Genomic DNA, 27,835 nt, shown 5'->3' with positions numbered 1-27,835 from the left:
ATAAACCTGGATAAATCCCATCTCTGTCTCTGGTCCCATGGTGTAGGGCAGTGTTTCTGTCCCAGCTGCCAGCCTCTGTCCCCCAAGGCAGCAGAGCCATCCAGCAAACTCCAGTATTAAACTCCCAGTGAAAAAGTCAAAAGCAGGAGAGGGAGTGAGGCCATCCCACTTGGACTCTCTGCAAGTCCATATGGAGGGGTGCCTTTTCTCCTCTATCCCAAGGGTTTAACTCCTGGTTTCCCTGGATGTTAGACATTTTAGCCATAGGTTAAGATGCATCTAGAGAGCACAGAGGCGTCAAATGAAACAAGGCAGGAAGAGCAGTGAGAATCTCACTGTGGCATGGCATTAAATCCTGGAATTGCATTAGGCTGAGTGGAGAGTCAGGATCCTGCATCCCGAGATGAAAAACACCACGGAGCAGCACAGGCATCACCAACTGTGGCTGTACAGGAGAAAGGCAGAAGCACGCTGAAAAGTTGGCTCACAATGCCACTTGCTGCATCCTAATCTCCTGGTTGCTTCCCTGCCTTGTTAATAATAAGTAAGACTAATTTAATTTTCACAACATCCCAAATCTGTGGCTCTATGATTCAGAGACTTAATAAGATTCTCCAGCCGAGCCAAGAAAAGCTTAGTGGTTTTGAGCTTACTTTCTGTTGGGTTTCAGTTTCAGGACGTTTGTGCAGTGTTGTTGTTTGTTTTGCTTTTAAAAAACAAAACAAAACAAGCTTGTATTCCATCAGGATTACTAGTGTCTCTCTTTAAATTATTATATGTGTAAATTGGTTGTGCTGGAGCTGGGTAAAACCTTGAGCAAAAAAGGCAAATTTTGGCAAAATGAAAATGAGTTGTTTTGATTTGCCACACTTTTTGTTTGTTTTTGTTTTCCTAGCTAGAAAAGAAACAAACCTATTTTGTTTCAGCCTTTTCTGAATAAAAGGCTTTGAGAATTTCCTCTTTGAAGCAAATTTTCATTTGGAATGATCTTCGGAGCAACTTTTGTTAAAGGGGCTGAAAAGTCAAAGCGAAACATTTGTTTCAGTCGACCCCAAATGATTTTTTTTTTCCCTTTGGAAACTTTTTTCAGGGTTGCCAGTGAACCGAAAAATCAGTTATTCACCCAGCTTTATATCCCATATCCTGACAGAAACTTCAGAGCCCCACCGTGACTGTTTATGTGGTGCAGCTGCCCCTAAGCCCTGGGTTTATATGTTGGTAAATTATTCTGCTGCTTGGGGTGGTGTGAGACACTAAACCAGGAGAGTGCCTGGGTTTTCTCCCTTGGGTTAACAAGGAGGCAGCGTTTTACAAAGTGTTTTTAACTCTTCTTCTCCATGGCAGGTGTTGCCTTTGCTGGCCCAGGTGCAGTTGCAGGACCTGTTTCATGCCAAAGGCTGTGTGAGGAGCTGGGTTTAAGGCAGCTGAGCTGAGCTCGGCTTTGGGGGTAGCTGTGCTTCAAAAAGAGGAGTGCAGTAATCAAGAAAAGAAAGTCCCTAATTTCAGGGTTAACCACAGTCAAGCCCCACATTTAAAATGTGCTTCTCTTATGGTTACTCTGGGTGATAAATTATATATTGCTCGAAACTCTTGGGTTGTTTAACTCTTTTTGGCAGGGCACATTCTGTCTGTGTAGAGAATTATCTGCAGATGGCACAGGGTGCTCTGGAACAGCAGAGCTGAATTTGCCTGTTTCACTGCAGCTGGTGGAAAAAAGTTTAAATCAGTTCCTTTAGAACAGACACCATAACCAGAAATGGTTGGGCCCTGCCTGCCTGGTGTGGATTGCAAGTCTGCTGGAGAGGAAGGAGCCGGGCCAAATGGGTCTGTTTGTTTATCTTAAATCTTAATTCAGGCTTAAATCTTGATGCCTCTCCCTGGAAGCACTGAAGCATTTAGAGCAGCACAAGGGAACAGGCTCGGTGCTCCAGAGGCTGCAGTTTTCCCTTGGTGCCACTGCCCCAGGGAGCCCTTCCCAGCCAGCTGGGCACCTTCTGGCACCCAGAGCTGCTGCCAGAGCTGGTTCTGCCTGGGCAGGGGTGCTGGGCACGCTGGAGCCACTGTGCCTGCTCAGAGCCTGGCAAGCACCAGCCAGGCTAGGATGTCCTGCAGAGGACTGCTCTTTATTTTTAAACTACATCTTTTTCATCCCCAACTTTGGAGAGGACTTCCCCTGCCCCAGGTGCAGGCGTGAAATGAGGTTAGTCGGAGCCACGTGGATTTGCTATCCCCCGGGAGCAGCCCAGGGACTGTGGGAAGTTTGGTTTTCCTCCCGTCCCTTCTGAGGGATGCTTCTGCATGGCAAGTCCCAAGCCCTTGGAGCCCTTTTCCTTCCCCAGTCTCGTTCACCCCATCTCCTGCACCTCTGCTCCCCACAGGACCCGCCTGGGAGCGGCTGCGTGGTGGCTGGGCTGGGGGAAGGTCACACCAGGAGCACAGGGCGTGGGAGGGGAGGCAGGAATGGGAGTTTCTGGCAGGAGGGAGCAAGCTGGGACTTGCCACCTTTCCAAGCTCATCCCCAGGGCCACACTGAAGAGTCGTCCCTCCTGCCCAGCACGTTCCTCTCCCTTCTTCCCCCACTCCTTTGCCTGGGATGACACAGGCCTGGGTTGTCCCTGCGTTCGTTCGTGGGACTCCAGACTGGTTGAACCAATTCGTAGTGGATGATTCACTGGGCACGTTTTTGCTTTGCTCCTGCAGTGTCTGGTTTTGGGGCCGTGCTGTGGCTGCTGTTCTGCTTCTCTGCTGTCCCCAGACCTCCTGTGACACACCAAGGGTGTCCAAATCCTTGCTGTGCTCCTCTCTGCAAGTAATTCTGGGTGTGCTGGTGATCCCTAACCCTCTAAGTTGAGGGTTTTTAATAACCCAAACTGAGTGGCAGAGGTGATGAGGTGATTTTTCTTTTTTTTTGACTGCATCAGAGTTCTTCCCTTGGGCTGGACAAAGGAAACCATCCAGAATTCAGTTTGTAGTCAGTAATAAGCCAGGAGACCCGTGAGGCCACACTGTGTCTGGGGAGTCACCTGTAGCATGAGAGGGATGGAGGGGGTGTTTTGAACTCTGCTTGGAAATTCTGCTGTGTTTGTTGCTGTTGCTGCCACCATCACATCTGCCTGAGCTGCATCTGAGAGGGCCAAGAGAGCAAACTGCAAGCTCAGCTCTTCCCCAGCCCGCTCCCTTGTTGTTCCCCTGAATTCTTTTCCTTCCCAAGGTGGGAGCAGCCTGTAGAGCACAGCCCAGAGCTCCCTGCCCGTGAGCCTGAGCGCTCCGAGGAATGCGGCACGTGGAGCACAGCCAGCTCGGGGCTGTCCCCGTGCTGTCCCCGTGTCACAGCGTCCAAGGGTTGGACACACAGCAGCTGCTGCCTGCAGAGACCACGTGAGTCCACCAAAAGGCTTTTCCAGTCCTGGAGCTGAGCTGCTGCTCTCCTGACTAAGCCCTTCCTTGGGTGAAAGCTGCACGACTGGGACCAAGCCTTGCTGCTGGAGCTGGATTGCCTCTGGGCTGCACTGGCCAGCCCCTGTGTGGGTTTGGAGCATCACTGCTGCTTCCAATTGCACATATTTCCTCCAGGGGAAGATGGTCTGGGTCCAGACTCCCCTCAAACCCTGGTGCAGCCTAAAGCTGTGTCCCCACAGGCATGGAAGGGAGGGAGGATGGATGCTCTGGTGCCTTAAAAGTGGAGTTACATTAAGGACAGATGTTCTCCAGACTGAGAATAGGTGTTCCTCATCCCTGGAGCTGGAGCATTGACTCGAGGCTAGAGAAGACAGTGGCTGAGGTGACCCTCAGTCCCATCCAGGGTGGCAGAAGTGGCTTCCTTGCACTTCTGGCTGCAGAAAGGTGCAGGAGCAGGGGGCTGGGCTTTAAAGTGGCTGGAAATGGAGCCCCCCTTCCTTTCGTGTTCCAAGCCACCTGCCAGGCCTCCCGTGGAAAGGCTGCTACTAAACCAGCCAGGATTCAAAGCCACCCTCATCCACAGCCCCTGAGCTTGTGGCCCCTCCGGATTTTCCCAGTGAGGGTCCCCTACTTCCACCATCACATGCCTTAATTAAGGTTATACTGGGCAGATCTGCTTCTCCAGTTTTCCCACCAAACATCAGGCAGGGCAAGAAAGGCAGACCCCTTCATGTGAGGGTTCTGAAGGATTTAGGTGAAAACTTTTGGCTGAAGTAAGGTGCCACTGTGGCTGCCACCCCTGGCAGGCAGGAAAAGGGTGGTGGCAGCTGCCTTTTGCTGTCATCAGGGCAGGGGGAAGGGGGTTTTATCCCTCTGTGCCTCCCACCCCAGCAGACACCCCAGGAAGGAGAAGGCTGGCCAAATTAACTCTGCCCAAGGGTTGCAAGCCAGGCAGTGAAGTCCCTTTGGAGCAGCCCAAATAATCCCTCTGTGCAAACAGGAAGGCAGCGAGCAAGGAAAGCAAGAGTGATGTTACCCTACCTGAGTATTATTGTCTTCCAGCAAGCTTCCAGGGGTGAGAGGCTTTTATTTTCTCTTTTTCCTCCCCCTCTCCCATAAATGCAGAGCTTGGCACAAGCACACAGTCCATGCCATCCCTGCTCACACCAGGGAAGGGGCAAGTGCTGGAGGCTGTGGGCCAAGCCGTGTGAAGGGGAGGAACAGGAGGAGGGGGAGGAAGCCCAGTGAACAGGGAGAAGAGGAGAGGAAACAGGAGAGGAAATAGTCCAGGGAGAGTGGCCTGAGGTGGGGAAGGCAGGGCCAAAAGAGTGGAAGGAGATCCTTGCAGAAATGGGCTATGTGAGAGCTCTTCCTTCTGTGCCTTCCCCTGGCAGATGCTCTAGATCTGGAGATGTTTGGGGAGGAATCGGCTGATTTTTGGGGACGTGGTGGCTGAAAAAGGGAGAGGGACAGAGGACTGAAAGGAACCCTCCCTGCTGCTGACCCCAGGGCCCCTGGCACACCTGGAGTGCCGGAGGATGAGATGTGAGGTGAGTAGGTGTGCCCAGCCCCCTGCCACACGCAGAGCCCCTGTGGCTGCTGCACAGAGGCCTCACGGCTCCTTCCCCCTCCCTGGCCACCTTGTTCTTCAGAGAAGGAAGGGTGGGAGGGAAAACCCATGATCTTGCTGGCCTGCTGCCAGTTGCTAAGGCAGTTTCTTCAAAAGGGAGGGGAGCTGTGGAAGGAGGGAGCTGCCTGCAGAGGAGGCAGATGATGTATGCAGGGACCAGGCAGAGAGAGGAGCCTGCAGCCACCAGCGGTGGAGACAAATGGGACCCGGGGCTGAGGGGCAGCAGGGAGCCCAGAGGAGAGGGGTGAGGTGGAAAGGGACAGGGGGGCCTGCAGAAGCAGCTCAGCCATGGAGCCAACATCCCAGCAGAGCATCTCAGCTGATGGGCTCGCTGTGGTTCACAGCAGCTCTAGGAAGCTCTGCCTGTGGCAGGAGGGGGTTTCATTCTCCCATGGTTTTTCCCTGCTGTGTTTCCTCTGGTGAGTACGAGGTGTGTGTGCTCCAGGGAAGCTGGCTGTGCTGTGGGAGCAGGGCTGGCTCTAATGCCACTGCTGGAGGAACACGTGTCCCACCTGGATGTGCAGGTTGGAGGGAGGGAGCGTCACCCCCCCTGGGTGAGGCCACCAGCAGCGTGCTGCACGAGGGCGCTTCGGCTGTGCCCTCCTTGCCTCAGAGCCGTGTTTGGGCGTCCTTCTGACCACACAAGGCCTGTGAAAGCTCCCTGATCTTCCATTTACTCGGGCCCAGGGAGGAGCTTGCTGTGGCTCTTGGTGGCTGTGGAGTCGCTGCCCTGACTGGGGACACCCGGCATCTGCAGAGCCAAACACAGACCTGGGCCAAAGCTGCTGGACACAAGCCCCTGCCCGGTGCCTGGAAACGCCGCTCCTGGGCCACGCTGACACCACCGAGGGAGGAGCAGAGGGACTGTCCCTCAGTCCCCAGGGCACCCCAGGGCCCTGGCACCTCGAGGAGCAAGGTAAGTGCCTCACTCCTCCGGTGAGGAGCAGCTCCCACCAGGGGGGCCCATCCTAAAAGCCCAGAGCAATGGTTTGCCCTCGCTGAGGTGGAAAGTTGGAGGGTGGAGTGGGTGGGGAGCTGCTCACGTCAAGAGGGGGAAGAAGGGCTCTGTGCAGAGCCTGGGTGTTCTGCTCTGGAGGCAGCTCTCGCTGACAAGTCACAAGGGAGGAAATCAGCTCTTGAAACGTAGGCGGCAACAAAACCGTGGCAGCTTCGGGAGTGCAAGGGCGGCATCTCCGCCGGCCCTGCCTGGGAGCGCCTGGCCGTGTCCGTGCGGGAGCGGATCCCGCGGGGGCCGAGTGGGAGCCGCGCCCCCGGGAAGGCTTCACCCCTGCGAGCGCAGCGCTCGCTGAGCAGGCAGAAATTCAATCCTGGGCCCGGCTTCACTTCTCCCACTTCTCCTTTCTTTGCGCTTGTCGCGCCCCGCGTCCTCGCAGCCATTTGTCCCCGGCGGCAGCTGGTGCGAGCCCGGGGCGCCGCGCCGTAACGCGAGCCGCAGCCGGGATGCTGCGGGCGGCGCGCCGGGACGGGAGCGCTGCTTTCCCCGCTGGCTCCCGGCGCTCTGGAAAGCCAAAATGGAGCAGTTCGTGCTCCCGTGGGTGTGGGAGACCGGGCGAGGCGTGCGCAGGGGGTGACTCATGAGCGAACACCGCAGCCGGGGCCAGCCCAGGGCGCTGCGCAGGCCACAAAGGGCCGGAGCCAAAGGCAGGGGCGAGATCCCGCTCCTGGCTGGCCCTGAAAGCGAACACCGGGCACCTGGAGGAGCAGCAGGGCACTGATAAACGAAGCGGGGGATTGAGGTATCAGATGTTTCCTGCTGGGATTTAATGGCCTGGAGCACAGTGCGCGCCGGGCAGTAGAAGCGGGCAGGTCCAGCAGAGCCGAGCATCCCTCGGCACACGGGCAGGGCCACCGCGGGCACCTCGCTGTGCTGGAGAGGACAAAAGGCTCACAGCAGGAACGGGCCTGGCACAACGCGATGTTTCCCTTGTTCCGTCAGGTGCAGCGGGGTCAGACCGCGCTGTCCCTCCCCTGTCCCTTGGCACCGCCCGCCCCTCCTCCTGCAGCCCTCACGGGGTCTTGCCTTCCCCTGACTGCCCTCTTTGGTGGAGAGAAAGAACAAAGCCAGGGTTTATTTTAATTGTTTATTGTATAATATAAAACTACAAAAGTAAGACTGCTCATTTCCATGTACATTTGTCCAATTGTATTTTTGATTACAGCCCATACCTACATGTGAATACAGTAATCTGGTTTCAGATGTCTGTAATATTGCATAGAAAAGGCACAGCTCTAAGGTCTGTGGGAGGGGAAGGGGAAATACAGCCTTTTTTATTTATTTTTTTCCCATTTTTTCCTTTTTTTTTTTCTCTTTTTTTAAAATTTTTTTGACAATAACAAGCCCTGTTCAAACAACCATGCACTGAACATGTCACACTATTTACACCTTTTCCAGAATCTTGGCCTTTGTAGGCACTAGTATGGAATATGCTCAGAACTAGATAGGAGTTGAGGTTGGGATTTTATCTGCAATTTGTGTTTTTAAAGAGGTTCCAGAACTTGCATTAGGCTTATTTTCAGAAAAAGAAAAAAAGTGCTTAAAATAGAACGAATTTATTTTAAAATGTTCAGTCTCATTAATTAATAGAATATTGAAAGCAACTTGCACAGAAGCAGGATACTGAAGCCTGATTGGGTGGTTGGGGGGGAGGAAAAAAAGAACAAAACCAAACCAAAAGAAACCCTGTAACAAGAACAAAAAGTTCAAAACATGCCAGAATGAATCAAACCATTTGTCAGACAGGACCCATTGCTATTTCCTCAATTTAATGGTCATAAAGTGTAAACTTCGGATTCAAAATGATCACTTTCAAACAAGCCAGGCTCTTCCCACACGGCGCTGAGGAAAAACCGAATTACCTCCATTTCTCCCGACGGCGATGGCTTCGGACGGCGGCGTTGCTCTCCCGGCTGGCTGCCGGCGGAGCGGGGTGGAAGCGGCGCTGCCCGGCCGCTCTCTCGGAGGGATCCTGCCCTTCCCCGGCTCCCGGCTCCTGCTCGGACAGCGCCGGGGCGGACAGAGCGCCGGGGCGGACACAGCGCCGGGGCGGACAGAGCGCCGGGGCCCTCGGGACGTCCTGCCCGGCCCCAGCTCCGGGCCAGGACGCGGCTCTGGCACAGCTCCTGGGGCCCGAGGGAACATCCTGCCCCCTGCCATGGGCGTCCAGCCCCGGGGGCTTCTGCTGGGCCTCCCGTGCGTGTTTAAAAAATAAGAGGGGAAAAAAAAATCGTCTTTTCTAGACCTTTCCCAGGCCTGCAGGATGGAGATGATTGCAGTTGCTCCCGCCTTCAGTGGCAGATTCCAGTAGCGTGCCAAGGGAGGCCCCTCTTAAGAAGCCAGTGGGGGGTAGGAGCCTGATCAGGACTAATTTTGAACATAAACCTGCCCTCCTCCATGCCTTTTTTTGCATATTTCAAACAACCAGACCCATATTAGAAAAAGAGTGTAGGGAAAAAATAATCCTGTGATCCATGCATATATCCTGACTGGAACTCAATTCATTCTTTCTGAATCTGGCTCCCATACCCTTTTTCATACAGATTTACATTCCTACAAGAGGATACATTCCTACCATACATTCTGTACATGTTACAATCCAGATGTTGTTAGCTTCACAATAAAATAAATATATTTACAGAAGGAAAAAAAAAAAGAATAAATAATTTACGAAAAAAAAAAGTCACTTCAAATCCAAAGCTCTCTTATTCTGCTCCCATCTTGTCACTTCATTGCACGTTAATGTCAATCTCCATCCCTGGTGCAGGTCTCAGAGACATTCCCTGCGTGGCTGCTGTTGGGATCACAGCACAGGCCCAGCTAGAGACCGTGCAGAGGGGCAGCCACAGCTCAGCCCTTCCCACCCAGGCCTGCCCCAGCCCTCCCAACCTTCTACCAGTCCCACAAATCAAGCAGGTTTTTGTCCTGTGGGGTTCCTGTAGGGATTCCACCACAGGACACGGGCATCAAGGAGCCACAGGCACCGCCCAAGGGGCAAAGGGGATTCAGAGCTCAGCTCTGGCTCTCTGGGCACAACTTGAGATGACTCCCCTGAACAGCACGGGTCTCTGAGCAGGGCCCTGATGGGAGCTTCTGCCTAGCAGCTGCTATTTATGCAGGTGTGAATACTTCAGCAACCCCCAAACACAGGCGGCTCCAGCATCCTGCAAGTCAGTTTTTAACCAGGGTTAGCCACGTGCCGTGTGAGCCTGGTGCCGTTCCAGGTTCGTGCAGGATTGTGTTCCCAGGTACTCCAGGTGTAGGGACAGAAAGGCTCTGTGGGTTCTCCTGCTGTGGAACAAGGGCTGGGTGGGAGCTGGAGCTGTCCCCCTCCTTCCACCCTCCCTTCCCCTGGTCCCTAAAGCCGCACTTGGCCAATGGTTTTCCCTTTGAAGCAATCGCTTCCTTTCTCTTCAGTCTGTGAATCCATCAGCGCCCCAGTGCTTCACGGGGTTGGGAGAAAGAAGAAAGCAAACCCACGCCCCTGGGCCAGTGCCCCCTCCTCCCCCAGCCCTGCCTCTCCCTGGCAGATTCCCTGGGAGCCAGGAGCGCCTTTCGCAGCCGTATGTGACGCATTTCATTTCCATTCGGAGTTCCTTCATTGCAAAAATGCATTTGCTCTCATCCTGTGTCTGTGTGCAGATCTGTGTTACATCTATCTATACACTAATAAATATATATGGCCTGTTTAAAGTGCCAATTAATAAAAAGCTGCCTCCTTAAGAGGCAGGCAAGACCCAATCTCATCCATGACAAGAAGGGAGCAGAATCGACTGAATATTGCCAAATGACGTAAAACATAATTTAAAACTTCTTAAATAAATATAAAAGTTATTCCTAAAGAAGCCATAGGCATGTCAACAATACAGGTTGTAACCGGCACTCAACAACTAAAGTACCATTGGAAAACTAAAATGCCATAGCAACTTCAGCAATAGGCATGATACATTGCAAACAGTTTTTTTTTTTCTTTTTAAATTAAATGTACACCACAACGAACTTAGGAAAAAAAAAACAAAAACAAAAACAAAACAAACCCAAACAGCTATTGGTGCAGTAAGAAGACTTCTCAGGTGTCAGGGGGGAGGGGACCATGCATAGAAAGCTGTGTCTGTATATTCCTTGTAAAACGGGTCTATAAAGTGTAAAGCAGTAACACAGTCGATACAAGAACCCAGCTCTGTAGGAGATGCCAAGTGGTGTCGCGCGACTGGCTCCAGTTTCAACAGCAATGGATATTGAAGCGAGTCCATCCAGTGCAGGTACGAGATGAGCTTCACTGCAGTAATACTGAAGCTGCCTTTTTCAGCACTTAGCACAGTGAGGTGGGACAGGGAAGGAGAGGTGCTCCAAGAAAGGGCGAGCGGGCGCTCCCAGCCCCGCTCGCTGCCCGCGCCCCTCAGTCAGGGAGGTGCCGGGGCAGGCCGGCTCTCGGTGGGCTCCGGGCACGTCCTGCTGCCCCTCTCACCGTTCCCAGGAGCTCCGGGGGAGGAGGTGCCCGTCTGGGCCGGGTTAAGGCTCCACCAGGGCAGGGCAGCGCTCGGGACCTCGCAGGTGAAGTTCCACAACTGTTTCCTGCCGACTGCTTCGCGTACGTGTTGGAAAAGGACATGGCTCTGAGTTTCAGGAATCACAGTAGTGCGCAGCGGGGACAGCAGGGAGCAAACACTTGTGAAACTCCGACAGAAGCGGCTCCCAGCCCTTTCTTAAAGCACTTTTTTTGTTTGTTTGTTTGTTTGCATTCAGGGAAACCGACTGCAGGCTTATTTGATCCAATTTTCTCTTTGCACCATACACATATAAAACATTACAACTCTGTATAAAAGTACAAGTGGTTCTTGTACATCTGAATTATGCAGGAACTATGTGAGCAAATCCTATCAAAATAGCTATTTTTTTGTGTGTATAAACAGCATTTGTTTTTAGAAAAAACAATACCATAAACTGCAGAATCTGTACAAAAATATAAAATAAATTTGGGCAGCAGTTTCTAAACAGCCATGTAAATGCAACACTTAAAGAGGAGCAGGTTAATGCCTCCAAAAGGCTGAATTGCTAAAGTCAACCTATACAGGGCTAAAATGGTATTGAGATTATCTAAATAATAAAATTTTTTACCTCTTGCAATAAAACTTATAGAAAAAATAGACAAGTATGCACATGCAATTTACAGCTTTCCCCAACATAATCCTTGTGCTTAGCTTTTACCTTTTTTTTTCCTTTTTTCTTTTTTTCCTTTTTTTTCTTTTTTTTTTCTTTTGTAATAACATAACATTGTCTACAATACATATTCTTTCCTATACCAGGATATTCGGTCTTCCTTGAGGAACCACTTTAAAAAAAATACATTAGAAGTGGTCATACATGGATGAAGGCACTCCAACTCTGCTCGAAGCAAAAACTAGTGTGATCCTTTTCTTTTCAAAAAAGGCAAGCAAGGATGCATGCACAGTGCTGTGAATCGGGGCTGGGAGGAACTATGGAAATACTACCGAGTGTATATACTGGTACTTAAAATTAACAATAAAAAAAAAAAAAAGAAAGAAAAGAAAACCAAAACCAACAACAACAAAAAAAGTTGCTATATTTCTCAATATTTTTAAGACCCAACAAGCACCTCCATGATGTGATCCAGTTCTGTGAGATCCATTTTGAAAGGCTGATTTGGAGTTACTGGTTGACTGCTGTACGGAGCGAGAGTTTTTAGGAGCTCGTCCGCCGAGACAGGGGCCATTTTTGAGGCGGCCCCCGTGGCAGACGTGCAGGGGTCAAAATCATACATGGACGTGTCAATGTCAGCGAACAGAATGTCATCCAGGGTCAAGTCTGTGAGGAAACCTGTGGAAGCCGTTATCTCAAAGTTGCCGGGCAGGGGCTCCATGAGTTTGGGCTCGGCCGTTCTGCTCTCCGGGACGCCCTCGGCCTTGTGGATGTCGGACTCGCCGGGCTGCGCTTTGGAGCCATCGGCGGCCGCCGGCTCAGCTGCTACTGCCTCTGCGGAGGTAGGTGCCGGACAAAGCTCCTCGATTTCGTCCAAGGCTGATGAGAAGCTGTCCTTTACTGGCTGGAGAGCAGGAGGTGGTGGCTTCGTGGGACCGTCGTGCTGGACGGCCGGGGAAGTGCAAAAAGTGTCGTCCTCGAGCAGGGAGGCGGGGGTGAGGCAGGACTCCAGGGGCATAGTGCTTACCAGGTCGGCGGGGAGCAGGGGCGGCGAGGCCAGGTGGCTGAACGCCGGCGGCGCCTCGCGGAAGTTGTCGCTGAGAGGGTCGGCGGGCTGCGAGGCGGCCACGAACATGGGCCTCAAGCTGCCTTCTTGCTTGAGTTCTTCCTGGATCCGCCTCAACATGTTGTTAATTAAAACTGTCTTTTGCAAGCTTGGCTCGGTTAATGGCCTGTGGTTATAGAGTTTCATGAGGGAAATGTTGAAGATAGTCTGGCGCTGTAAGGTGTAAGACACCTTAGAGGGACCGTCAGTGGGAGACACCACTTTGCCTTCCAACCCATCTTCATGCTCGTCAAACTTGCGCTTTCCTCCTTTCCCCAACATATATCTGCAAGGGAAGAGAGGAGACTGATGAAGGCAGCAGAGCAGGTGCACATCTGTCCCCATCAGTAACTCGGCCCTGCCCACAGCAGCGCGACGTCCTGATGCAGGGCTCTGGTCCATCCATGCTTGGGCATGGCTGTGCTGCTAAATTCCAAGCAGGAATTCAGACAGCATCTACAGTACTCAAGATCTGGCAGGCTTGGCAGCAAATTTCCCCTTCCCTACATTAAGCAAATACCTGTCCATGGGAGCACAAGCCACAGGCACTGCCCTAAATGTTCCCTAACATTCCCTGGCTGAGGCAGTGCTGTGCCTGCAAATACAAATGTAAAGCACCAAGGGTCTCAATGAATTTCCTTTTATTCAAAAGTGTGTTCATGGGGGAAGGGAAGTGAGGCTCAAGCAATTGTGTGTTGAGAGAAACTTCCCAGTGAGGCTGGGAGATGCAGCCCTTAGGTACACCACGATATACACACATGGGTTTATTTAGCTGAACGCCTAAAGACCAAACTACCAGAGCAGGAAATGCAGTTATTACACTCAGAATTAGATAAATTACAGATGAGGAAGAAGATCTGTCAAGTCTTTTATCTAATCCCCGAGACCACTCTCTGCACTACGCTCTGCTGCTGGTCAGATGGCAGATTTTGAAGGAAACAAAGGGGATTTTACCAAACTTGCCCCACATCATAAATAATTTCTGAGCCAAGATTAAGTAGGGCACTTTAATCCCCAGTGGCATCTCTTCCAGGATGTTTCAGAGCACCTGGAAATGCTCCTCTACACAGCACAGTCCCAATCTCATTTTGTCATCATTATTTTTGTGACACGAAGATCCCCCCCAAACACAGAGGAATGAAGGAGTCGCCGTGCTGTGACAGTAGCACGACCCAACATTTTGCTCTCTCATTTTCCCAGGTAGAGTGGTGACATGCTGGGGCTCTAACCCATTCACTCTTTTCATTTGCTCACAAGCAAATGCCCTGTTCATTCCTCCTTTAACAAATTCTTCTGGCATGAAGAATTCTGCCTTGTTTAAAGAGAAAAGAAAAAAGAAAAAAAAAAAAAGTGGAAGAGGCTTCCTAGCCACAGGTATCCAGAAAGAAGTTCCAACAGCCATATAGATTTTTACCCCAGACCTGACCCTTCTCACTTTATGCAGCTATCATCTGGAGACAAAATCTGCCTTCCTTATTTGAGCACAATTCCCAACCTTCCCAGTGGGATTAGTGCCTGCAAAACAACTGCACGAGGCTGGTCCAACACAGTCTGATGGTCGCACACCAGTTCAGCAGACAGAGAACGTAGTTAAACATCACCAAAAGTGACTGACAAACATTTAACAGCAAAGAGACCCTTGCAAAGCAGAAGAGGGGGCAAAAGAAGCCAGGATTTCAGTGCTACAAGAGGTTCAGAAGGCATTTGCTGGGTGGCAAATCCAAAACCAGATCGGGTGAAGTGAGCCTCTTCTGGTTAAAAATAAGTCCCAAATCCAGATAATTTTCTGGCATATTATGCAATTAAAAAAAGAAAGGCGGGGTGAGGGAGCAGGCTGAGCAGAGCTGAGGAACAGGTAGGCTGCCATCCAAGCTCCTTGGCCAGCTACCAGCAATTCCTGCGCCTGGAATCTCGGGTGAACAAAACCTCTGAAATTCAGCACTACTGCCCAAGTCTGGTTTTCCTCTGCTCCCTAGTGTCACTTCCACGTGCTGCTCTGGAGCTGTGCACGGGGGTTTGGGGTGCGAGCCGGGGGCTTTGCTCTTCCAGTGCTCACAGTAGACACATTTCCTTTCACTTCACACAGATAAGAGCAAGAAAGGGAGGATCACGCTAGCAAGAATTAAAAACCCTGCCCAATTCCAGCACGTTTTTAAAGCAGCAAGGGGTTAGGAGCAGAGTTAGCAGCTTTCCATCCCTTCCTGCTATCTCCTCCCCCTGAAAAAAGACAGACCCTGCCCTAAAGACATACCAGTGCTCCTTCCACACTGCTCTATTTAAAGAAGACATTTTTAAATGGCTTGGGGACTAGAAGAGTTTGAAGTTCGTCAGCCTCTGCCAGGAATGTATAAAAACATTCTCTGCACAAAGCAAACCTTTTCCCCCATGATAAAGAAAACAGGCCAGGCTCCGTTCCCTGGGCTCAGTTATTCATCACTGCCAGGTGACGCTGCCAAGCATTTCCAGCAAACCCAACCGGGCCCGTTTCCACCCGAGACTGAGGTGCTGGTAGCAAACACATCTTTAAAGCTGGTCAGTGAGAACTGTGGGATCATCACCAAGTGAATACTACGATAACCTCGCTACGTCATCTTCCAGGAAGCTCAGGGACGATTCAAGATTTCCTGTATGTGTGACTGTCAAGCTTTCGCATCTCACTCGATCTTCACGCAGCTTGATTCAGAGCTCGCCCTTTTAAAAGATAAAATAGATCAGGCAACTCCCAGTCTCACCTACTTGCTTTTCAGCACAGCTTTCAGTTTCCTTTTCCTCACTAATACTCTCTGAAGAGAGTTTAACCCCTAAAGTACCAAAGCAGGATGTCAGCCTAAGCATGGGGGGTTTATTCCACCAAGGAGAGGGTTCAAATAAGCACTGCTAAACTCTTGGCTTTATAAAGTTTTATTTTACCCCCTTCTCCTCTGGCTTGCCGATGGGAATCATAAAGAATGTTTTCCTCCAGCTTCCATAAATCCCTTCGTTCATACCAAGCAAAGCAGGGAGGTGATCTCTTCTTAGACCAGCTGATAGAGCTGGTAAAACCAGACATGCTTGGGGGCTTGCAAGTCTTTCTCTGGCTCTTCATAAAGGAATTTCATAGTTTCTGACCACTGAAGCTTAAGACAAGGTTGCCTGCTTGTTTTTTACAGTTCAAGCTATCTCTTCCCTCCTTCAACCCATGTGTTTCACGCCTGCATTCAAGGGATCAGTGTTGTATATCTTAAGATACTGAATACCATTAAAACAGCAGTATTTGATCTGAATCAGTTCTGTTCATCTCCAAAACTTTGCTCCTAGCCTTTCCAGCCAAACCCCCTGCTGGGAAAACAAAAATGCCAAACTTGAAAGATCAGTTTGACCAAAGATCGATACAAAATGAGACAAACCCGCCCCATCCCAGGTGTCAGAACAGAGTTGTCCAACCAAGTCACACAGCTGTGACAAGGGCAGCCAGACAGCACCAACCCACCCAAATGCAGCACTGCACAGGCAGAGGGAAAGGGTAATGTTCATGGAAGGCCTTTCACCCATCTGTTTTGGCTGAGCAGCAACGTCAGCCAGACGTATTTCTGCTGCGTTTCCACGTGTTTGTTAAACGTAAGTTTGAGGCTGAGTGTTAAGAGTTGAGACTGGACGTCGCTTTGTTGTTGTTGTTCTTGTTGTGTTGCAGGGTTTTGGTCTGCAACTGAGTTTTCAATGTTTCTTAGGTGTGTGGAACCAGGAAGCTGAAGAAAGAAAATGGAAAACCTGCATCTTTCTGGGGATTGGGGTGGGGGAGATTACTTGGAGATCTTCCCCAATATTATCTACCAGTTGGCTCCAGCTCTGGAAGACCCAGAACCAAAAGCTAAACCATTCTTGCTGAGGAAGATTCTACTTGCTTTTTTGCCCATTTAGGGTGATTGCATGCTCCTCAGCGCCAGAGAAACCCTAGCATTGTTTGGGAGTTGTCTTTTCTTAATTGAAAAACAAAAGTAGTAGGTTTTTTTTCCTCATTTGCGTGTCATTCAGCTTCCTTTTATTGGCTGTGCACGCTCTTCAGACAGAGCTGGAAAAAAAATGCAGTTGGGGCTCAGTAGAAGAGATAATCAGCCAGGAGTGGATGGTTCTCTGGAGTCAGCCCTCATGGATTAAACACAGAAGAACTTGTGCAATGCCTGTGTCTCTGAGCCCACTTAGTGATGAGTCCTTTGCTCTCCGGAGGACAGAGCTATGTGCAGATTGTGAGAGGAGCACTGCGTTGTTTACTGATTGTGCTTCGGACACTTCGACACCGCCAGACTATTTCTCAAGTCTTTAATAATTGGCACTTGGGCATAGAAAAGCACCAGATAGGTAAAAACTGAGAGGAAAAGTGATTTTGCTCACCCAACAATAAAAATAACCTTTAATTTTAAATCCCAAAGACTTTTAACAATTAAGTTTAAAATACCTCTCAAGACTGAGAGCTCATCTTGGAAATGAATTCTACAATCTATCAAGCCCTCCCTGCTCATCAAGACAGACAGGAAGGGAAAAAAAGGAGAAACTGAACCCCAAGAGGAACAGCAGAAAAGGGTTTTTAAGAAGTCACTTTTCCACTCACAGATTTATGCCAGCCCCTCAGTCAGTCTAGAGGATGCACAGCTTATTAGAGTTGAGGTTACTTTTAGAAGAAACACCACGTTGCTCAAATAAAAGCATCAAATCCCTGAGTCCACAGGCAACCATTGCCTCCAGGCAGCCGAACACCGAAACACAGGTGTGAACCACAGGGGCTTGTGAAGAAGAGGAGTTTAAAGCAGGACCAGTTCCCCTCTGAAATCTTAGGTAATTAAAACCACAGGGGGGTAAAAAAGGAGAGAGAAAGAGAACGGCAACTTGGGGGAATTAAAATAAAATGCTACTTCACACGTGTGCATGAAAAAACCCAACAAAACCCCACATCACAAAAGCTCCCCATAAGAGCCCCCTCAAAGTGCAATGAGAGCTCTGAATTTGTACACTTCATTCCCCTAAGTTTCACAAAGCTCAGATGTAAGTGACCCTCACCAGGTTTTCCCAGAGAGCCTATCCAGTGAATAACAGAAGTGTAATGTGAATAATGGCACATGAAATGAAATTTTCCTCTTCCTCCATCCTTCGCTCCTCATCCTTGAGGTTCTGTTGGTTGTGTCCTGACCCAATGGTAATCAATGGGTGTTTGTTACCGACTTCAGCAGAATCAGGGTTTGGCACAGAGAGCTGCAGGACCAAAATAAAAAGGCCTTTTGTGCCAACTGGGTTCAACTGGCAAGACAAGGGCCAGATCCTCTGAGCTAACAGAGGCAGGTTGAGCTGCTGGAGCTATTTCAGTGCTGCTGGACCCGGCCTGAGGGACCACCTGAAATTGTAACCAGTCTCCACAACTTCAAAGTATTTATTGCCTAGAGCTAGAGAGGCAAACCAGTAAACCTCTTTCTGTGTCCCTGTGTCCACATCCCCAAGGCCACAGCAGAGAGAGTGGATACATCTGCAGAAGACCCCTTAGGGCAGGACCATGGGCTCACCCTCCACAGAATGATGCTCCTTGGCCTGCAGGATCCTGGCAAAGCACAGCAAACCTGCCCCAGCAGGTGGAAGTGCAGATATCTGAGAGCACTGGCACCTCCTTCCATTCAAAGTTACAAAGGAAAAGCAGAGGGGAAGGTCAGTATAAACTGGCAGCTCCTCAAGGGGGAAAGCTGAACAGCCCAGGTGTCCAGGTTTAACTTTGTTGCAGGGCTGCAGCAAATCAGCAACATGGACTTTCAGAGGCAACAGCCAGAGCTCGATGGAAACCACCCCTCCTTGGGGATTTCATCTGCTGACACCAGAGTGTTTGAAGCCTGGCACGGCAGCATCCCCGGGAGCTGGGACAGCCTGTTCCATGCAGAGCTGCACGGCCACGCTCCCTGTGCTGCAGCTGCCCTGCAGGGTGTGAACCGGCCAGGCGCGACGGGAGGGGCGGTGTGCAGGGCTGGAGGGATCTTTTTTTCCTTCCACTAGGCTGCTTTCTTGGGATCTGATACACTTTTAACATGTTTACATGTTTTTTACATGTGTACTGCATGTGTGTTGCCTGGATAAAGAGGACTCCTGACAATGCTGCCTGGTAAGAATTGTGTCTCGTGTCACACGTGAGTTGGGAAACAAATCCCACAGCTCCCAAAGAGAGGTGGAGGGGGTTTCTGTCCTCTCCAGAGCCAGTGCTCAGACATTCTGTATTTACATGGTTTGTTTTCCCTGACACATTTTACATTAATTCTGGCTGCCCTTTTTTATTTTTTTTTTAACTAAGTGAGGTTTAATAAGCACTTACAAAACTCTCCTTTAGAGTATATAAAAAAATTGGCCTCCTGGGCAGCTCTCTGCTTCCAGAGAGTACAGGGGATTGTTTTTGTGTTTGCAAACCTTCACTGCAAGGCTGTCAGTGCCAGCAGTAACTGTAAGTGGCAGGTATTTCTCACACATATTTTACAGGGACCTAACTCTTCCCATCTCCTGTGGTGGATGGGTAAACCTCAGCTTTACAGCTGAAAACAGAGAAGCAAGTAAAGCTCCTCAGCACCCCACTCCTGCATTTAGCAAGAAAAGCAGCTTCTCTCTCCCTACAGAAAGAACACAGCCTTGCTTTAGGCACTCAACAGAGTGAAGAGCAGCTAGCAAGCTGACAGGGGTCTTTTGTCCTCTCCAGTTAAAACCAAAATAAGAAGGAAAACCATAGTCGGTGACTGTTAGAGGCTAACCTAAATAGAACTTTGTTAGGGACTGTGCAAGGAAACCTCTGGCAAACAGGAGACAACAGAGGAAGCTCAGACCCTCATTTGAGAAGCACCTGAAGTCGTGCAGGTCTCACGGGGTTTGCCTTTGATACTCAGAGCCTGGAGTCCCCAGGTCCCCGAAGGAGTGTCCATGTTAATCAGAGAGTAAGGTGAAGCCTTCCCTAGCAAATAAGCAATGCAATTATAAAGCCAGTCAATAGCGTAACGCCAGCCAACGTGTTCCAGCGATATTTTGAAACTGTAATCTGATCCTACTGTTTCCATCCTCGTGCCTTGCCTGCTCTCCCTTGTTGCATACTGTACTATTTGAGGCCCAGAGGGCAAAGCAAGCTCTTGCTGTTTGTTCATGATCAGAAACTGCATTTGGAGCGAGAGCTCTGCGTGCGCCGCCCACACCACTGTATTGAGAGCTCCTTAAACCTGCAGCCCGCCGAAGCCCTGCTACAGGGATGTCTGCAAAACAACCCAAAACACAAACTCCACTTCTGCCTTCGGTTTGCAGCTCCTTTTCACCACGTCAAAAAAAAAAAAAAAAAAAAAAAAAAGGCAAAGCCGCAGTCCAAGGCAATCTCTGACTCTGCAGTGTGTTAAGCCTTGCAGGAAACACATGCTTCTATTAAATTGGAAACAGTTTCTAATGCTGTCAGTTTGCTAAATGTAACATGTTCCCGTGGAAGAAGTGGAGCAGTTTTAATGTTTTTGACTAACTGCACACATCCAAACAGAGTACGTCTGATAAAGCTGGAATGGGCTCCAATAAATATAGCTTAGAATAAATTACTGCCTCATTAAGTAATTGTTTGGAAAAAGGACAGCAGGTTTTCTAGATTATAGCCACATTATTAAGGGTGTTTATAATATTAGGAATTCTATCAGGGTAGCAGAAGTTAATGCAAGTTTAAATCAGAGCAGCACTTGTTAGCTTGTTAAAGCATTAAAGGCTGCCCTGGCAGAAGCAGAAGGTGGACAAGACCGCACAGGTTCCGAGCAGGGAAAGCCAGCAAGGCACACTACAAACCACTGCGAGGCTGAAGGCAAGAGCAAAAGCCCTGAGCAACCCTAACAACTCCTTCTCAGTGCAAAGCAAGAGGGAGGCTATACCTGGGTAACACACCAGGGTTGGAGAACATTTATTCAGTATTCAAGGTACAGGAAGGCAGTTGTCTTTACTGGAAAAATAAAAAAAAAAAAACCAGAACCTGTTTGGATTGCCCAGCAGAACTAATTTCTCAAAGATCTCAAAGCCAAAATGTCAATCCTCACATGTTCTGCTTTAGACAGGACTTCCCGTGTGCTTCCTTATAAAACAGTGCCCAGAAGATGCAAACAAGCCCCCAACCTGCCCTTTTTTGGTCTCGTCCTTAACTGGAAGCTTTAGGAATCACACTGTCTGTGACTGCCAGCCCTGCCACAGCCCTTCACGGCCTGATGCAGACATGGTTCTGCTGACCACCAACCACCCGCTTTGAGCCAGATCAGGGTGGAGCTGTCCCCCCTTCCCATTACCAGGAGATGCTTTGTTAGGGTTACCTACGGAGGGGAGAGAGATTTTCCAGAAGATGGCAAAGCTGTCCTCGTCTCAGGTCACCTCTGTGCCAAATCTCCTTTACATCCTTTCCCAGGATGGCTGCCACACAGTCTGCTCCCAACAGTGCCTGAGCCACCACCAGGAGCCTCCTCCCTGGGGTTCAGCTAAGCTGGGCTCTGAGCTTCAAAGAGCCACCAAAAAGAGCTGGGCTGAGGCTATTGTGAAATTTGGGTCTCCATGAGACAGTGTGAAGGGAGCAGCCAGGGCTCCCAAGTGTGAATTGAGTTCTGTCGTGCTGTGAACGCAGGGGCTCAGCGCTCTGCTGAAGGACCAGGAGCTGCTTCACACACCTGGGCACCAGCAGCAGGAAATCAGAGGTGCAGGAAGGCAAAGGAGACACGGCACCGGGCCAGATCCTCTGACTTTACTACGTGATTAGCTGATTATTCAGCAGACTCTGCTTGTTGTCACCCCAAAAATATGCAATGGCTTCTACACACAAGCCTCTCTGGGATCAGCCAAGAAGCTCTTCCTGCTCCACACCACAAGTGCAGCACTCTGGGCCTCCTTGCACAGGAGCAGGAGGTGCCGGTCCCACAGGCAGGAGCACAATTCCCGTGTCCGTGGGCAAGGAGCCACGCTGGAGCCAGTGCACACAGCTCCATGCTGGGAGAACCAGAGCCATCTCCTCAAGAGGTGCAGCAGCAGCAATTAAGATGGCTGTGCACTGCTCTGGGGCCCAATTCAGCCAAGGCTGCCTTCCACTCCTTCCCACTGCAGAGCCAGCAGGCACCGGCACAGCGCAAGTGCTGTCTAAAAAGAGACACCTCGCTTGCAAACGAAATTCAAAACAATCTGAAAGGCCTAGAACAGCTACCAGAAAGTGACACTGCCTGGGATACACACACACACACACACACTCCCTTTTCACTGCTAAAATTACACGCCTGTAATGACAAGATGCTGCTGGTCAGGCTCTGAGGGAGAATGATGAAACAGCCAGCCCGGCTGTGCGTCCCTCCTCCCCTGCACTGGCGCACGGAACAATGGAATCACGGCGACGTTGTGTTGCATTGTACAAGACATCTCTGCTGGCACGCACGTGTCACGGGCTGCCTGGTATTTTTAGTGTGTGTAGGGGCTGAGCTCTGCAGAGCCATCTCCACTGGACCTGTGCAGTTCCTGCAAAGGTTAATGAGAATTGTGCCTGCACCCACGAGAGACGAGACCCCTTCGTGTGTAATGAGGGAGAGAGTTTTTCTCACCTATGTATAATTACTTTGTTTGAATCCTATCGTAGCGTCTTTTCCCCAAAGATCCCTTGTTTTTCCCCCTTGTCACAGACCCTTAATAAACACTTGGAGGGGGGAACCCCCACACTACTGAAAAAAATGAATGGTTTGCCAAAAAGTAGGTTATTGCTCTGAAAACAGTGTTGAATAAATTATCACAGTCAAACTGAAAAGCAGCGAATGGCAGGAGGGAAGAAGATGAGAAAGGAAAAAATAAAAAACCTCTAAAGAAATATATACTGCAAATGCACCATACAAATCCCAGCAATTGACAAGTCATTCTAGTTTCTGGCCTGCAGATTTTATTTGCTAACCAGTTTCTACTGAGAGTCAGGAGAAAAGAAAGGTGTTTCCCTAGCATTTTTGAAACTGGCTTGAACAGCACATTAGTTGTTTTCAACATTTCTGCTTAAATGAAATTAACACAACCCTGCAAACAAATACATTCCAAGAAAAAAGAACCCAATCACCCTGCAAGTTTCTCCTAAAGAGGTGAAAAAGTTGTTGGACATTTCTCTACCACCAGTGAAAACAAAACAATATTTTTTTTAAAAAGGTAGTTAACATTTGACCCAGAAGTTTGCTCAGATGGTGTTAAAATGATGTTGGACAAGATGATGGCCTTTCAGACCAGTGCCCTAAAGCTCTTGCATTTGTTGAAATATATCATATGTTTCCATGCCCTACAAAGGAGCCTTCTGAAAAGTGATTAAAGGGAACTTTGGCCTGCCTTGAACTATTCTCAACCTGCAATAGCAATGAGTTAGAGACAAAAGAGATTCCATTTCTCATGGCACCTGCTTGATTTCACAATAAAAAGTACTACACCTCAGTGATGTTCTTTAAAACAGCCACCATGGGACCCACATCTCTTCTATGTGGAGCATTTTAAATATTTTTTCAAGTAATTCATTGAAACTTAGATGGAGACACCCTTTTAACAGTGTTATTTTGACAACATGTGTATTAAGTCTGTATTTTGAAGCATGTTTAGGACAGGTTAATTAACACAGAACAAAGAAACTTAACCACAAACTAAGATTTTGGAAATCGGGAGTGGGAAATATAGAAGGAGAACAGCTCAGAAAACGGGATGTCCGAAACTTTAGTTCACATTCAGTCAGACACAACCCATTCACCTCACCCATGACAGTATTACACTGATTTTCCCCACAATTAAAAGAGAAGTCCTCCTCCAAGCATACATACACCACCCCTGCCAGCAAGGGGAAGCAGAGCAGTGACAGGAAGCTTGACACTGCGTGTCACACACAGAGAAAATATTCTCTCTCTTGTGTTCATTCACCAGCTATTTGTGGAACGCTTTAGTGAGGGAAGGAAAGTGGAAGGGTTGTTTAGAAGAGCCAAATTCGCCAAGCAGATGGAAAAGGAGGGGGAAAGGGGGAGCCAGATCCCAGCAGGGTAACCCAAGCAGGTTGTTGGACTCCAGCATGGAAGTACCCGGGTCAAAATTGCTGTGACCACAGTGCAGGCTCCTCCAGCCTGAGGCACTGCACCCACACGGGAACGGGAACAGGCACCAGACCCCACAGCAAATCAGGCTGTGCCAAAAGGGCTGAAATAGAGTGGCTTGTCTCACCCAAGGCCCACGGAGCAGTGAGAAAGCAAAATGTAACCACTGCTGTTCGAAAAAACCACTGTGGTTTGCACACAAACGCTAGTCTCCTATCCTGATGGAATGTATATTTGAAAAATATGCAAATGATATGCACGCACGTGGATGTGTACCCACTAAAGGCTTTTTTTCCAAGGGAGAAAGAGAGCCTCCAAAAACACATGAAAAGTAAAGTTTGCAGAGGCACCGGAAGATGATGATGATGTATTTCTGAATTAGGATTTCAAACTTCATTCTGCAGCTACCTGAAGTTAAGACAAAGCTGCCTTTAGGCATCTCAAACTAGTCAGACCTGCTGCAGCAGTTGCACAGTCTGCTTCAAATATGCCCTCCACGCTCCTTTCAACCTCCACCCCAACATATATCCGCATAGTTTACCTCCAGTCAAGGGTGGTTCTTGCTATAGCACAGTTCACTCAACCTTATTGCCTGCCTGGCACGACAGGAGGGGTTTTTAAGACTAATGTCACAGGCTACCATAAGAAACTGTATGAAAACAGCCAATAATTGTCACATTTCCATTAAAAGTGTGTGTGGTACAAGGGTTTCTGGAAGGGGGGTGGAAAATCTGGGATCAAGGAAACAGTTTTAATTGTTACACCTGAGGAAGTATTAGGGCAAGTTTAGATCTTTCCACCAGTTCAGGGCTCCTTGAAAAAGGGAACTTCTTTTTTCTGCTACTTCTATATACTGGCCAGTTTTCAAAATAACATTAAAAGAAAACAACCCACATTTGAACTCTTCTCTCTGTATTCTACTATATTAAGAATTCAGTTTTTATTCTGACTTCACTGGAAATGAACTGTCAGATGAAATCCAACACATCTTCCTGGTCTGAAAGCAGAGTAAACAGGTTTTGGCTCCTAATAATTACACAGACTGAGACTCATGTCATTCAATGCCACTTAAAACTCAATTCCAGAGTGATATTAAGGAGAAAATTCTCTTTAAAATCACTAGGACTCAAAACACTGATCATGTTACACAGGTTGGGAAGTTCCAACCTTCTGTGGCAACATCTGATTTTCTGTACCAAGCTGAGGAGGGGACCAAACCTGGCCCCTCATTTGGAGAGCAGTGGTCTGACCTCACCTAACACAGGGCTCTGAGCGTGGTTTTAATGTCACTGCAGCAGCCTGAATCCAGTGTCACTCTGATGTGGTGGTGGCTGCTGTCTCACCTGAGCTAGGTGAGCCTCCACCCTTCAAGGAAGGCACACGTGAAAACCAAAAACTTGCTCTCTGGTGACTTGACAGTTTCTTTGGCCCTTTCAAGCCTTCCCACTCTTAGTCATAGCTTAAAGCCCTTTCTGAAGGCTGATGAGGCTGCACCCAATGCCCCTGGAGACTGCCCCAACTCTCCCTTGGAAATGCCCTTTGAATTTCCCCAAAGGGGAAAAGGTCTTCCCCACCCCAAAAATCCCCTCTGTGCCAGAGGAATGTCCCAGCCAGCACTTCTTCACAGCTCCTCCTGGCCCTTGGCAATGCCACCCAGCATCTGACACGTTCACCAGGAGCCATCGGTGAGGCAAGCGTGGTGGCAGTGCGGTTTCCACTCTTCACAGTGACACAATTCAATACTCACACAGCCAAGAGACACGGCAGGGACCCTGCTGTGACACCCTGAGCCTGTTCCTCCTACTCAACCTCTGCTGTCCCCCAGCCACATGTTTGCTTTGGACCTCGGTTTGGGCTTCACTTCAGCATGCCCAAGAGCAACGTTAGCACAGCATTTACAGGCCTTGCCTTCCCCACTTCGTGTTGAACAGCCAAGCATTGTTATCTTATTTTTGTTAGAGTGTTTGCATTGGTAATGCTGAACAAACCTGAAGCCTCCACTACAGCAAACACAAAAATTGACTCTGTTTATAAAAGAATAAAAGAACTAAAGCATGTTGAGAGTCTCTCTCCGTTTATAGAAAACAGGCACCTCTTCACGACAGCAGTTCCTCTGACTGATGAAAGTTTAGAAATCAAAAGGAGTGGCAGAAAACATGCAGTTATACACCCCTGAAGAAAACGAGTGCTGTGCTCAGATTGGCAAATTTCATCTTCCACAAACCATTAATTAGCAAAAGATTCATCAAGACTAAAGATCTGTGCTCAGTGCCAACCTGCTTACATTGAAGCTGGACCTTGCTCTCTCCTTTGAAACGCTCCTGATCTTTGGACTTGGTAACTGAAAGCTGCTATTTCTGGCACTGATTCCTGTGCATGTTCAGGAACCACTGCAACTGGAGCTGTCTCCTTGTGAGCCTGTTACACTACAGAGCTGAGTTAAAAGGAGGTGTCTCTCTTGCTACCTGGCCCTTATAAGAAGTAGATCACCCGAAGACTACTCGCGTTTTCAAAGTACTGCATTCTCCTTGTTTGACAGATTACACTTTAAGATGTTACATAAAAGCAAAAATAGTCACAAATACTTTGGATCACCTGTCTGGTGTTAGCACTGCCAGAGATGAACAGTGCCAGGAGTGCTTTACATCAGTGTGAAAAAAGTCAGAGTTCCTAAAAAAAAAAATGTTTTCCCAATGAAATATTTATTGAAAAAATAAAAGCAGCTTGTGTGAATGATGGCAAAATCCTTCAAACTAGATATTGCATAAAATCGGCTGTACTTCATGGAAGGTAAAAAAAAAGAATAATAATATGAACTTGGAGTGTTTCCTTGCTATTAGGACATTATCTCAAAGTCCTTGATGCCTCTCAGGCAGACAATTTGAGCACTTGGTATATTTATGTTATTATTTCCCCTGTGAAACTCTTTATTTCATCTTTCCCATTAAAAAGAGCAGGTGTATAAAGGACCACAATTACAACTCTTAATAAATCAGCACCTACAGATGTATTTAATGCTCTTTAAGACTGCTTCATCTACAGACAAAAACCTGAAGGACCTATGGCTATCAAGTTTCTTTTTGTTTGTTTTCAACCAGCTTCAGAGAAAAAGAAATCAGCTTGACACGAAAATCAAAGCAGTGCTTTAATATGCACAAAGTCTAGCTTCGTTCGTTAGCAGTCCAATCCAGTTCCTGCAGAAAAGGAGTGGGTGGCTGCTGCCACCAACTTAAATGGAAGCAGGATCAGTCACGAGAGGAGGAATATCTGGAGCTGGTACGTTGGATGCTGCAATACTTGCCTGAACAATGGAAGTATTCCGAAGGACACGCTCCCGGATACCTGTCCAGCAGCACAAACTCCTAATCCTCCTCCTATCTCTACCACCACCACAGGTTCATTATGTTAAATCAGAGCCAAAAGATATCATCCTATTATGTAAAAATGCATGCATTTTAACTCCAGCCAGAAAGGGCTACTTTCAATTTACCCTGCTAAATCCGTTGGCTACTTTCTACAGCAATCATTTCAAAGAAAACACAATTCATTTTTATAGCTTGTTTTACCATGTGAAAGCTTCCTATGCCCTTAGATGCAAACTGAGGTGCCTCTGTCAATTTTGTACCCTGTGGGAAGTCCATAAGACACAGAAACCTTCACCTGTGCAAATGCACGCCTAAAATTAGCAGAATCAAAAAAGGTAGAAAGAGTTGTCTGAACTCACACAAATAGCTAGTGTTCACTCATTTGAGAGACACAAACGTAAAACTGGTGTTGGGGCAGCCAAGCCCTCTCCCGGCGTTGTTTGAGCAATAGTGAATTCTAGAGCGGCCCAATCCAGCACCCACTGACGGCAGCCAGAGTCACCCTGATGACTGCACCGGGCACCGGGTGAAAAAGCCTGGATTTCCCTGCTCCCGGGAGCCTGGGATCTGTGTGAGCACACACCGCCACACGCAACAGCTCTGGCGTGCTGCACTCAAGTTCGGGGAAAGAAGCCCCCGCCCCCGGATGGAGATAAAATGGGCAAATTCGCTTTATTTTACACCAGCAGCTGACCCACAGCTGTAAATCAGCCACCAAGGGGCCCGCTGGGCAGCACACGAGCCCCTCCATAGATTTCCAACTGAAGCGGCCCTGGGTTTTCCAGCCGTGTTTCACAAAATGCAAGAAATGACAGCAGGTAACTGTACTCTTCTTTTCATGCTTAGGAAGAACTTATTTTTCCAGATCCTGATGTGAGTAAAGCAGCCAACGCTCTAAATCAAAGCGGCACCGCAAATGCTTTTTTTTTTTTTTTTTTTTCAAGCGTTCATCCACCCCGAAGAAAATCCTAATAAATATACATTTCTGCCGTCGCTTCCAAAAGATCCACCACCTTACTCACCAAATCCCCCCCCAGCCGCCTGTCTCCGTGCTGGCGGTGCTCCCAAGGAAGACCCATGCGCGCT

At 48.9% G+C, this 27,835-nt stretch overlaps 1 protein-coding gene and 1 long non-coding RNA gene across 5 annotated transcripts in view; one reads left to right on the top strand and one right to left on the bottom strand.

Annotated features, from left to right (window-relative positions):
* Positions 1-4,285: 4,285 nt before the first annotated feature.
* On the top strand, positions 4,286-7,375 carry LOC134547518 (uncharacterized). The gene is made up of 2 exons (XR_010079509.1): positions 4,286-5,448; positions 5,717-7,375. It is a non-coding gene; the product is annotated as an uncharacterized LOC134547518 (long non-coding RNA).
* SERTAD2 (SERTA domain containing 2) overlaps positions 7,118-27,835 on the bottom strand; it is a 78,639-nt gene continuing 57,921 nt past the window's right edge. For all 4 annotated transcript variants that reach the window (XM_063391575.1, XM_063391573.1, XM_063391572.1 and 1 more), the window contains one exon: positions 7,118-12,595. In XM_063391575.1, the coding sequence (XP_063247645.1) occupies positions 11,644-12,591 (948 nt within the window). In that variant the 5' untranslated portion in view covers positions 12,592-12,595 and the 3' untranslated portion in view covers positions 7,118-11,643. The remainder of the gene's footprint in view (positions 12,596-27,835) is intronic.

This window comes from Prinia subflava, chromosome 2 (assembly GCF_021018805.1).
Source record: "Prinia subflava isolate CZ2003 ecotype Zambia chromosome 2, Cam_Psub_1.2, whole genome shotgun sequence".
NCBI classification, from domain to species: domain Eukaryota; kingdom Metazoa; phylum Chordata; class Aves; order Passeriformes; family Cisticolidae; genus Prinia; species Prinia subflava.
This window is presented reverse-complemented; position numbering and strand designations above follow the sequence as displayed.